Source organism: Drosophila sulfurigaster, chromosome X (assembly GCF_023558435.1).
Source record: "Drosophila sulfurigaster albostrigata strain 15112-1811.04 chromosome X, ASM2355843v2, whole genome shotgun sequence".
In the NCBI taxonomy this organism is placed as follows: Eukaryota; Metazoa; Arthropoda; class Insecta; order Diptera; family Drosophilidae; genus Drosophila; species Drosophila sulfurigaster.
In genome coordinates, this window is record NC_084885.1 from 6,910,259 (window position 1) to 6,923,743 (window position 13,485).

A 13,485-nucleotide genomic window follows, 5' to 3' on the forward strand; every position below is an offset into this window, starting at 1 on the left:
TAAAGCCACCGCACATTGATCGATGATGATCTCTATATAGAGTTGATTTCAACAATCACAGCACAACATTAATGACTCAATCGTAAATTCCAATTCGAAACTTATTCACAATTTGTGTATGCAAAGAATTTTAATTGCAAACCCAAAAAACGGGTTTTAATTTCGCTGCTCATCATCATCAGCAGCAGCAGCTTCAGCCCCCCATTAGTTGGAATATATGTATTCATAAAATTTTTGACAAGCATTTATAGAAAATTATGCAAAACGTTTAATTGATTATACCAGCGGAAGCAATAAACTAATAAAGCTAAATTACTGACTGCATTTATTGATTTATCATTGCGCTGATTGTCGAAATATTGTTTTGGAAAAACGAATGCAAAAAATTCCAAGTGCAACACTCTCTCAACATTCACCAAGTGCAAAATGCTTCACACGATCTCTCTGTTGGCTCATTTTCGCTTCTTTTGCTCCTTTCCTTATTTTTGCTGGCATCTCTCATTTGGCCTCGAGCACTCGAGCTTTGTGTCTCAAAATAAACAATGAAACGCCTTTGTGTTTTGTATTTGTTGCACAGCTGCACAGCCGCAGCTGCAGCCTGTGGCAGACAGAGCTCCCTTGTTGGTTTAGTGCTGATGCTGCTCTTGCTGCTGCTGTTGCTGCTGTTTTTGTTGGTTCCCCCATGATAAGCTTTGATTATATGCCACACAGAGCAAACGAGCAAACGATCAACGCAGTTGACTGCGCTTAACTTGCAGCGCAAATTAAATGTGCAAAAAAACACAGAGCAGAGCGAACGATGGGAGGAGAAAATTCTATAAATATTTCTGGCGCGCAGAACAGAAGGCGTGAGGCAAACACATAACATAGAGGAGGGTCGTCGAGTGTGGTTGTGGTGCTGCAATTTGAGCAATGGGAAACTCTTGTCGAGTTTGTTTCCAATTCTCAGAAAACAGAAAATGCTCAACAATGCCTTGTGACATGCATTTCCTGTGCACTGCAGCGTTCTTGCTTGTTGTTGCGCTGCATTCGAATAGCTAAAGTATCTGCAAGATACACTCTGAGACTCGTTTGGTGGCTTTTGCGCGTGCGCAACACACACACACACACAGACACACACACACATTTCCGTTAGGCAAGTGGAGATCAATGGACGCTGCTAATCGAATCTCAAAAACTCGACTGCGAGCTGAGCATTCTTAATTGTTTAAACGCTACCCTGGGACACACGCATACACACATAGAGAGAGAGAAAAGAACGCGTCTAGAAAATTGTAAAAGTCATTGACGCTCATTGACCCAATTTGAAAGCGGACTGTGACTCTAAACTCTATGCTGCTTGTGCTGTCACTGTCCGTCCATTGACGTCTTGTTGTCCGTCTGCCAAATAGTTGAATAAGTAGTTGAATAGTTGGGCATCATTAAAAATGGATTTTTTTTTTTTGTTCGACGAGTTCTCGTTTTGTTTTCGTTTTTCTCTCCAACTCGGTGTCGATTGTCTTTTGGGACGTTTTGGGCGCGACACAGATTGCGGAACACACGCCACAAGCGGCGGTGGCGGTGGCAGCGACAGAGATCGAACCTGTTTTGCCTAGCAATTTTATATAGCGATAACAGCCAGCAGCAGCAACACAAGTACAATTCCAGCAGCTGCTGCTGATTCGCTGAATAATTTTTTATGGTAGCCCAAAAACAAAAAAAATATATATATAAAAAATAGAAGCAACGAAAAAAAAAATGGCATAACCGTAGCGAAGTGACCCAAATTAATGACGTCGCTTAGAACTGTGCTCGAAATATCTAAGCAGCGAGAAAGTCGAGTCGAAAAAGGGATTTTATATGTGTATATAGTAAATGCTAATGCCTGACATGTTCGAAATGGATTTGGGTTAAATACATTCTCCAGATCAAGCGACATTACTCCCCCTGATTAATGATCGACAGTTTGGGGTCCGCATTTCGACAGCTCCAGTTCGGAGATCAGAATCCATAAACAAGATGAAAAATAGAAACCACAACGAGTAACTGATTGCTATGCTTTCTTTATAACTGTTTCAATGCTTCGAACAATGCTTGATCTAGATTACTAAATGTTTCTCAAAATTGCTAAATTCACGCGAAGTACATAAATAGAAACTTTAGTAGATTGCTGTCCTCGAAATCTGAACTCTTTCTACAAAAGCGCAAATTGATTGATGAGCAACGCTCTTAATTTGGCTCAATCAATATTTATATTTGGAATATTGTCTGTGATAATTGAGTTTATATTGCCATTGCGCATGCTGCATAAAGAGATTAAACTGCACCTGTCGCAACATCCAATGAGGTCAACACGAAGTCTGACTCTCACTGCTGAATTAGAACTTGCAGCAAGGGAACTAGCAGCAAGAGCAGCAGCAGCAGATTGATCTTTGCTGCCACAACTGACTGATTGATTTAAAATCCTTGGCCCTAGAGGGAGCTAAAAAAGAGATGTAAGCGAATGGGGAAATTCAGCAAGTATTTGTATATGAAATTTAGTAAAGAAATAATACTATATATTGTATATTTTGTACTCTATGGTATATTTTAAATGTAATGGTATATCGATATACCAAATGTCAAATAGTATATTAATTTGATATATTTAAAAAAAAAAAAATTAAATACCATATATAGCTTTGGGTATATTTGTGGTATATTAATCTGCTCTTGTTCAAAAAGTGGGTAGAGGGTATCTTACAGTCGAGCACACTCTACTGTAGCTTTCTTTTATGTAGCTTAACTTTATGACAACAAATTACAAAATATATTTATATAGCACTACATAAATATGTTGATGACTCCATATGCCCCGAAATGTGGAGCAATTTTTATGTGGCCAGGGTATGGCGACTGTTGACTTTCGTTTCGAATGCAGTTCGGATGAGTTGAGTGCAAATCATCAGAGATTTATAACAACTTCAGGCACAACTACATACACACACACACACACACACACACAGAGAGAGCGATATAGCACATAGATAGGTAGTCTCTGCATATTTTACGAGACCTGCAGCCAACTCGAGCAGATGTTTGTTGCCAAAAAATATCCCAAAAAATAAAAGGGAAAAACAAAAATACGAGAAGTGAAACGAAACGAAGCCTGTTGAAAGCTTGTTGCAAAATATTTTGTATAATGTTCGCTAACTCTTCAACTGACTGTCTACATAGATGTGTGAATTTGCGTGTGCTCGTGTGTGTGTGCATTTTGTGTGTATGTTTGCTGGCAAAGTTTTTGCGGCGCATGCAAATGAAATGGAAAACACTTGAGCAAAAACTCTAAGCTGCTGGAATGCTGCAACCTGGCTTAGGGACTCTGTTCTCCACTTGTCTGTCTGTCTCTTGTCTCTCTCTCTGTTTGTGTGGAGGTGTTTTTACATTTTGCCTGATTTCGGGTTGTTGCACAAAGTTTTTGATTATGTAAAAATTGCATTAAAGCTGCGGGCGGCAAATGGCAACGGCAACGGCGACGGCAAAGAAGGATTTTAAGTGCCTGGCCTCGTTTGTGTGTTGCCTTTGCAAATGGCCAATCCCAGAGGCAGAGGCAGAGGCAAAGGCAATCATAATAGTGTCTCAGGTGTGCACAGAACACTCGCTAGGGTATTGCACAGTCGAGTGAGTGGCTGCCAGAGAGCAGAGGGCTAACAAACTGTTTAGTGGCCTGCAGGGGATGCTCTGCATGCTGCATGTTGGGTTGGGGAGTGGCCAAAGAAATGAACCAAACAAAAGGAGAGAGGTGGAGAGTGATGGAGACTTACACAAATGGACAACATGCTCGCAGCTACATACATCAATTGAAAGTGCACAAGAGACTGACAGACAGAGAGACACTCAGACAGCTGGACAAATGGAACGAGTCAAAAATGTCGCCCGTTTGTCTGCGAACTGGTGTGTGTCAGCCTCAATTGTCCATTGTCGTCCATTTGCCACAGACACTGCAATTTGCAGACAAAATTGAGCTATGAATGGAGAGCTGCCTGGTTGCCCAGCTGGCCCAGCTTTTGTTTATGGAGCTCGGTCAAAAAGCGCCTCGAGGCAGGTCAGTCGACAGACGGCTCGCCAGCTCTCGCACTTGCAACTGAATTGAAGCTCCATCATTGCGAAGTAGCAGCGAGTGTAAAGCTTTTGCAGTGTCATAAATATTACAGACCCACCAAAACACACACACACACACACACAGCCAACACCCATCAGCCATCACCCAACACATCTCCAAGCAGCAGCTAGAACATTACCAGCGGCAACGCCAATTTCATTTCCAACGCCACAGTCACAACGCCAACGCCAGCGCCAACATCGTGCGACAGGCGGCACACACAAAAGATGCAAAGCGTAGATAGACAAACAGATTGTCGCCCCAAGTGCAAGAGTGTCGTGTCAGAGCAAAAATGAGCCAGGCGAGTGCCTGAAGACTGCAGATGGTCTGTGGCTGCTGCTGCTGCTGCCACTGCGATGCGTGCAACTAGCAACCGCAATGTTGTCAATGCAGAGCACAGCAGCCCAAAGGCAAATGTGTAGGTGGGTGGGGGGTAGACGATAAGCATCGAGCTTAGTAACAAGACTCAATTGAAGACGATTGACCTGGGAAAAGCAAACAACAAACTTCAAATGCAGCAACTAATAATACATATTGCTCAATTCTATTTCAATTTTAAATACAAATCAATGAAGCTGCCAAGCGGCTAAACAGCAAATTTTTTCAAACAAAATTTAACAACATTTACATATAAGAATTGGCTACAACACAAAATATTGTAGGTCTCTAAAATTTCATATGATACTAATTTAAATTCATCATGTATTATGAACATTTAAGCAGTGGAACAAGTACATACATAAATATATGAATTTACAACACAAAATATAACTAGTAGACATTTAGTACAATAATAATCAATATTGATACTGATTGTAATTAAAATTTATATTTCATTTAACATCCATTAACCAGTTAATCAACTACATAAATCTAATAAACTTATGATAAATAATAACTAGTAAACATACATATGTCAATATCAATTTAAATTCTAACTAAATTCATATATTTTTATATAATATTATATATCAATCATTGAAGTGCTGAGCAATTACATAAATTTATTAACTCGAAATACAAAACATACCAAATAACAATAATAAACATTTATCTGCAACAGAAAATATTTTAATTGATTGATATTGATTATAAAACCAATTAGAATTCATATTTCATATAATTTGAAATGGCAAGTTGAGCAACTACATATATTATAATACTAGTAACTATTAGACTATTAGTTGAATATTGCGTATGACATTCACCTTTAATTTAATTTCAATCTATATTATTAGCAATAGAAGAATTGAACAAATACTACATCAATTTATTAAATGAAAGGATATTTATAAAGTGCTGTCTTAGCCGTATTCGATCAACGATATCAGTTCATATAGCGCTGTGTCTGTGCCTTCACAACGCCACAGTCTAAATCGATTGAATCGATGAATGATGCTAATATTAGAAGAATTTCAATTGATTGCCTCGCAAAAGGCTCGTTCACATTTGTCAGCCTAACCTTTCGATGAACCAACGCCGATAACTGGTCTCCTAACCCTCCCGCACTTATCGATTAGCCAACTGATTTACGAATCCGCAGCCACAACGGGTATGCAGAGTCTCTCACCCAATACAACCCAACACAACACAACACAACACAACACAACACAGCATAGAACACACACATTTTGTGGGGCGTTCGGATTGTTTTCCATTAGGGAAAAAGGGCAGATGGACGACTGTCGAGTGTCCAAAGGGCCCAAGGGTTCGGGTCTCCTTTGCCCAGCTGTGTGAGAAATATTACACGCAATTTTCAAGTTGACATTTTGCGTCTGGAAACGGAAATGGCAAAACGGTTTTGGCCGTCATATTAAAAATGAATGACGACATTTCATTAGCAGGAGACACAGAGGGAACGAGCGAACGAGAAGCATAAAATGGGCAACGCGCGTCGATAAGAAATGCAAAGCAATTTGCCAAACGCCAGCGTTTGAATTTTAGTTGCGGCAGCCTGAAAGTAGGCAGCAGTTTTTTTATGTATGCATATTGTTCAATGTCGTTTCCTACTTCCATTCTTCTTATTTTAGGCAAACGGAAGTGAGTGAGAGATACTGTTAGGAAGCTAGACGGACACAATCACAACAACAACAATGGCACACTCGAAGGTCATACTAAAGATACTGTTCTCGCTGTGCGTCTGGTCGTTTGTCATCATTGGACTGTTCAAGATGCATGGCACAAATCTGGTGCCTCAGGACTATCATCAGGTGCCGCAGGAATATCAACAGCTGCCAATTAACGGACGCAGTCTGCTACAAAAGGACATGCTACGCTATGCGGAAACCACATCAACGACCACCGATCATTTCGATCCCAGCGAGATACTCGTCGACAATCGCACAGGTAAATTGTGAACCAAAAAACATCTTCGAATATTTTTGCTTATGTTCTATATTCTTTTCACGTTTCGTTTTGGCAGCCATGGACGACGATCAGTTGGTGCGCGATGTCGAATCGCGGATACCATCGCTGCCCATTGCCTACTGGAGCAAGAACAAGAATTTTCTGCAACAGAAATCATCGACATGCGCCAAATACCCATCGATCTTTGAGCTGGAATTCAACAACATCTACTGGCAAACGTTGCGCACCTCGAACGGAACATTTCAACTATTTGGCGCCTACTACGACATTCGTCGCACCTCGCTGCTTGGCCCCACTGTGCGCATCTTGGGCATGATCGATCGCATCGAGCCGAAAGTGAAGACCTATTGCCAGTTTTGGTTCGATGGCCAAAAGGAGCCGTTCATTGTGAAGACATTCGAGTACAAGTACATTTGGTACAACAAATGGGGCAACTACAAGCAGGGCATCTATCAGCCATATTTGATTGCCTGCCAGATACCCAAACCCTTCCACGGCGTCGTTCCCAGCTCGGTGTCGATGGTGGAGAAGGAATGCGATACGGCAACCAATAATTTGCGTGTGATCTACAATCGGCCACCGGATGATCAGAAAAAGGGATTCGCGGTGTGCGTGAAAGGTTTGGATTTCCTCTACGATGATTTGAGTGTGCGACTAATTGAATGGATCGAAATGCTCAACATTTTGGGGGCGGACAAGATCTATTTCTATAATTTGCAAGTGCATCCGAATATCACTAAAGTGCTCAGTCATTACGAGCAGGAAGGCAAAGTGCAAGTGATTCCATTGACATTGCCGGGCGGTCAGCCAAATGTGCCTGGATTTCAGCATTTGTATTTGACCAAGAAAACGAATCACAAGCGACAGAACGAGGTGATACCCTACAACGATTGCCTATACAAGAATCTCTATCTGTACAATTATATTGCGTTGCTCGACATCGATGAGGTGATCATGCCCAAAGGAAATTCGGTGCTGTGGTCCGAGCTGATGGACAAAGTGCGTCCCGAATCGTTGAAAATCAAACCCGATGGCTATCACAGCTACAATTTCCGCAACGTCTACTTCCTCGACGATCAGCAGCACGAGCACGGCTGGCACAAGGATATACCCAAGTATATGCATATGCTGCAGCATGTGCATCGGGCCAAGAACTACACGAAACCCAATCAGTATGTGAAGTGCTTCCATGATCCCGAACGTGTCCTTACACTTCACAATCACTTTCCGCTGAGCTGTTTGGGGGGCGTATGCAAATCGTATCCGGTCGATACACAGGATGCACAGCTGCAGCATTATCGCGCCGATTGCGTCAAGACGCTGAAGAAGAGCTGCGAGGAGTATCGCGAGAATTCGGTGGAGGACAAAACGATTTGGAAGTACAAGGATGAGTTGATTAGACGCACGATTAAAACGCTCGAGACATTGGGTTTCTTTAGGCGCAGCGGCGGCCCTGGCTTTGGGGGCAGCAGCAGTGGTTTGGGCGGTGGCGCCACAACGCACTCGACGGAACGGTGATTCACACTGCTCGGCGGCTGGTCATGGCCATGGCAACCACCGTCGGTTCCGTTTGTGGATCCAGCGGTAGCGGCAGCCGGCGGCAATCTGGGCAACGAGGAGTTTTTCGTCTAGTGAGCGAGCTGATAAAAAAAAAAGACGACGACAGCTCGACGAGAGGTGGAACTAGCAAGCGATAGAGTTAAGGTTTGAGGGCGATTTCCTTGCCACATCACAAAAAAAAACAAAGCAAGTCAAACACAAACAAATCAAATGGAATGAAAAACACAAAAAAAGTAAAGATATGAAAATAACACTTGAACCCGTCCCCGCCCCTCTTAGCATAGAACTCGATTTGTTCAGTTTTTGTATTATAGGAAAAGAGTGTTTATGTTTTTTTTTATTTCATCTTCTTTTACCTTAACGATTATTATGATTTTTTGTAGTATTCCTACCATATAAATATTTAATTAGTTATTTTTCTATATACACTTACTTATCATATGCCTGTATCAACAACTATTATCTATACATACAACAACCCATACATATATATCTACTATATATACCATATATATATATAAATACGCACTTGGCTAGTGTATAAAACAAAAACGAAACAAGAGAAGCGAATGAAAACACTTTTGAAATTGTGCCTTCAACTTTAAATTGTAATTTTAGGGTTTTAAAGGCAGCGACTATCACATCAAGGTGTCGGAAAAGCTGCACTGAACAAAGCACTGTACTATACAGAGATACACACATACTTTCACACTCACTCACACACATTTAATCGTACTATAAATATAGACATTTAAAATCGTTTATATGCAGTTAGTTGTATGTAAGAATTCTTCACAAAAGACGTTACAAATTACAAGCCTTCTCTCTTTCTCTCTCTTTGAGTAATGGGAAAAGATAATGGAAATCACACTCATATACACACACACATACACTGACACACATTGAAGATAAAGATAAAATATAACAAAAAAAAACCTATACTAAGTTCAAGACTGATGATGTTTATTATATAATAATTAGATACAATTGCAAGAAATGAAACAAACAAAAATCGTGTGAAATTGAAACAAATTTTAAAAATTTATTTCAACACTGTGCGAAAGCCAAGCAAATTTCAATTGATATTATCGATTAGTTAGCATTGTTGTGGATTGCACTGCAATTAACTAAAATAAACAAAATATGGGGAAGAAAAATTAAACTAAAAAACATACAAAAAAAACCAAACACAAAGCCACTTCTAACTGTACTTAGCTAACGAATATCATTAAATGCTAAGCAATAAAAATAATAAATTGTCAACACAAAAAAAAAACAAAAAAACAACTGTAAATAGTTAAATTGTTTAAAATCAAAAAAAGATATAATAATAATTATAAATATATATATGAGTATGTTAAACAAAAACATCAAAAGAAAGAAAAAAAACATAAAAATTATATTGTAATAAATATCGAAACCAATCAGTTGCATCTACTAAATGTTGCAAGCTGCTCAATCAAACTATGTTTCAACTATTCACAATTTCCTTATAACTATTTTTTAAAGTTTTTTTTTTGTGTTTCGTCCTGTTCAATTCTGTCCTATAAATATAAGTTATGCATAGTTCTTTCTTTGTGTTTTGTATATAAATTGAAGCAACTGATAAAATATATGTATATCTATTTTTTGTACTCAATTTTCTAATAATTTCCTTATCAACACAATTTATTTTTATGATTATTTTAGCAGCTTAGTCAAATTGTTGGTATGAGATGAAAAAGTAAAACAAAAAACAAAAAAGATGAAACAAAACGAAAGTTGTTTAGATTTTGCATAAGCGTTGATTTTTGATGGGATGATGTCTAACAAACAGGTTGCAGATACTTAAACACTATTGCACTAGATCACATGGATCTTCGAAAGCAGATCTATCATTAAATTTAACTACTTATATATGCATGGAAATATAGGTATACACTTACATATATATATAATTATAATTATATATAGATATATAAATGTATTAATGTTAGTTGATAATTATATGATGGAACCCGAACCCAATTTTTTTTTGCCTAGCTAATAATAATTGATATGAAAACAAGTGATTGAAAAATAAAAATTTTAAAAATTGTAACTCGTTTATTTATTTTTATTTGTGATTCTATAACATGAATTGTAAGTAATAAATAATAAATCAGCTTTGTGGAAGCATTTGCATCTCATTAGGTAAAAAGGTACTTAAAGTTCTTAAGCTCTTTGCGTGAGCTTCGTTTCGAGACTTAGCCTTAAATATCTACCTATTAATGTGCATACTTGAAGGAGCTTAAAAAACAATCCGGGCATTAGTAACCCAATCCCTTCTCCTTTCAGTCCCAGTCGGCAGATATTTAATCGCGCTGGTGTCGCTTTCATTTAAGTAACCGGATGAGCTCTTTAGATGGCAACCCCTTTGACTCCACTCTGCTCTGTGCATTGACAGACTAATTGCCGCCGTTAGCTTAAAGTCTGTGATTTCAGGTTGCACTCGCACTCGGTCGAAAAATTCAGGCATGCAAACAAAATACGAAACACAGAGAGAGACACGCTTGGAGCAGAGGCACATGCACACGCTCACTTAAAGAGAACCCAAGAGTTTCTTCCACTTGAATGGTTGGCTCCAACCCAACATGAAGGGGGGAAGAGGCCAGCTTGGCATCCTTTTTGCTTACGCGCGCTTCGTCCAGTGTGGCGCAGAGAGACGTGAGATATAAAACTTCTAAGAATGTAAACAACAAAAGCATTTATTCTGGAGCATAAATGAATCCACTTACGCACAACTTGGCGGCGGGAACGCGCAGTCAGTGCTTCAGCAGCAGCAGCGAAACAAAAACAAGTAAGAAAGCTACAGTCGAGTGTACTCGACTCTGAGATACCCGCTACCCATTTTGAATAAAAGAAATATATTTTGCGGTATTTTTCTCGAAATATGCTGAATATACTGAAAAAAAATACTGAAAATATACCAAATGGTATGTTTGGTATATCGATATAGTACCGCATTCAAAATATACCATAGACGGCACAATATATCAGATTGTCAGCCAAGGCAAATTAGACTCCTAGTAAGTAGGCGTTTTTGCCCATACAAAAGTATTTCTTTAATAACTTCGACAATTTTTATCTGATCGCAACCAAATTTTCAGGAATCATAACAACTATAGTAGTTATAGTAACTCTAGCTTTAAAATTTCGCTTGTTATTCAATTTTTTTGATTTGCGGGGGCGGAAGTGGGCGTGGCAAATATTTGAAATAAACTTGATCTGCGTGCAAACATAACAAATGCTGTCGAAAAAAAAAATTATAGTTTTATCTCTTATAGTCTCTGAGATCTAGGTGTTCATACGGACGGACGGACAGACACACAGACGGACATGGCTATATCGTCTCGGCTGTTGACGCTGATCAAGAATATATATACTTTATAGGGTCGGAGATGCCTCCTTCTACCTGTTACATACATTTCCTGCCGGCACAAAGTTATAATACCCTTCTACCCTGTGGGTAGCGGGTATAACAAGGAATACCTTAAGCCACACACACACACACACACATAAACATAAACACACAGACAAAGAGAAAAGTTGCGCACATCATCAGGAAGCGTCGGAAGGAAGTCAAGTAAAAAAGTAAAGTTACAGGGTACGAAGCTGGTCGGTGTTTTCTTTCGACAGTGGGGGCACGACGGCAACCAAGGAGCCAAAGAAATTTGTATAAACGCAACTTAAGTGAGCATTAAACACGCTTCACTCGCCAGGAGGACTCGAGTCCTTTTTTTTGGGGGGGATGGGGGATGCGATGGGAAGAAGGCAACGTTTGGGCGCTTAACTTGGTTAATAAACATTACCAACACCACAAAAAACCATTTACGTGAACTATTAAAATTCCGCAGCATTTTAGTTGCCTTTGCCTTGTTTCACGATTATGTTTATTTATATGGCCACGCACACACACACACACACACACACACACACACACACACACAGACAGACTTTAACGCACTTCCCTTTCGGTGAGTCCTTGCCATAGAGATGAGAAGGCAAGCAACCCATTCGCTTCGGTTTTTGGGTTCGGTTTTGCATGTGCGTCAGTCAGTCTCAGTCGTTAAGTGAAATCTCATCGCTGCATGATGAGGCAGGTTTAAGTACACACGCAAAAGTCTATATATCCTTCTTCATATCCTTTTATGAATATGTACCTATTAAACTGCTTCGTGCCCCGTCTATCTAACACACCTCCAGCTAATGCCCACTCTCGCTCTCGCTCTCTCTCTCACTCTCTTTGAGTTTATGGTCCATGATTTTGGCTTCATTTTGTTGGCGAATTACACACCTCTGTCCATATCAGATCCTCTCAGCTACTTACTATATATTTATATGCACATCAGCAAATAGCACATTAATTATTGATAATATAATTTAGTGCGGTTCACTTGCTAAAACTTTTTGACAAAAAACTGTCCGACAAAATGTGGCCAACTAATTAAAATCTACTCTACTATACTAGTATATAGAGTGGAATCGGCGCTAGCTATTTATACATAATGCATGTGCATAAATCCAGACATTAAGCGCTTTGGCTTAAAAACTATGCAACATTAAAATGTGCAATTACGATGCAATTTCCATATATACGAGTACATACATATTTCCATGTGTGTGTGTGGTATTATGTTCGAGAGCCCAGCGGGAAACTATGGAAATGCTGCTTCTTGACCATTGCTTTATTTTAGAGTTGACCGGAGGCAATTAAAAATACATTTTCATTTTGCTCTTTGAGTACGTCAGAAAAACGTTTAGAATTTGAAGACGTCCGAGTATATGAATACATTTTCACTTCAGCAGGTTTTCAAAAGGCAACGTTGAACTGCAACTCAATTGTATTAAATAACAAAATCCTCACAATATGGCAAACATAGTTGTATTATATTTCTTCAAGTTAAGCAAGAATTTAATAATAAAACCTGAATATCATACATTAAATTAAGTTTGAATTCAACTAAATTCGACAGTTTTAAGCACAAGTACTATATTTATTTAAAAAGACAATCCATGCCAGCATATGTTAGTTGTTAATTAAAACAAAGATTGCGTATAAATATGGCGTTAATGGCGTTTTTCACACTGCATAAATTGCGGGTAATAAATGATTTTGCGCTTCTGTTAGGTTGGCAGGCATTTATACTTATTTATGCTCTTTACCCATAAAAAAATTACAATTGTAGAATTTTATATAAGAAGAAATACTTCTGTACGAGTATGGGCAAAAACGCTTACTAACAACCGGTCTTAGTTGATTTTGCTGAAAATATGGTATATAGTATTTTACACTCTGTGGTATATTTAGTATTTTGTACTACTATACCAATATACCAAATATAGCCTTTGGTATATTGTTAATATTTATGCATAAAGGGTTGGTATATTATAAAATGAATACCGCACTGTCTTGCTTT

At 38.9% G+C, this 13,485-nt stretch overlaps 1 protein-coding gene across 1 annotated transcript in view; it reads left to right on the plus strand.

The window, feature by feature from the left end:
• The window catches only part of LOC133847595 (uncharacterized), a 92,501-nt gene extending 83,271 nt beyond the window's left edge, over positions 1–9,230 (plus strand). The window contains exons 6-7 of the mRNA XM_062282753.1: positions 6,151–6,466; positions 6,543–9,230. Coding sequence (XP_062138737.1) covers positions 6,214–6,466; positions 6,543–8,005 — 1,716 coding nt within the window. The 5' untranslated portion in view covers positions 6,151–6,213 and the 3' untranslated portion in view covers positions 8,006–9,230. The remainder of the gene's footprint in view (positions 1–6,150; positions 6,467–6,542) is intronic.
• Positions 9,231–13,485: the final 4,255 nt, after the last annotated feature.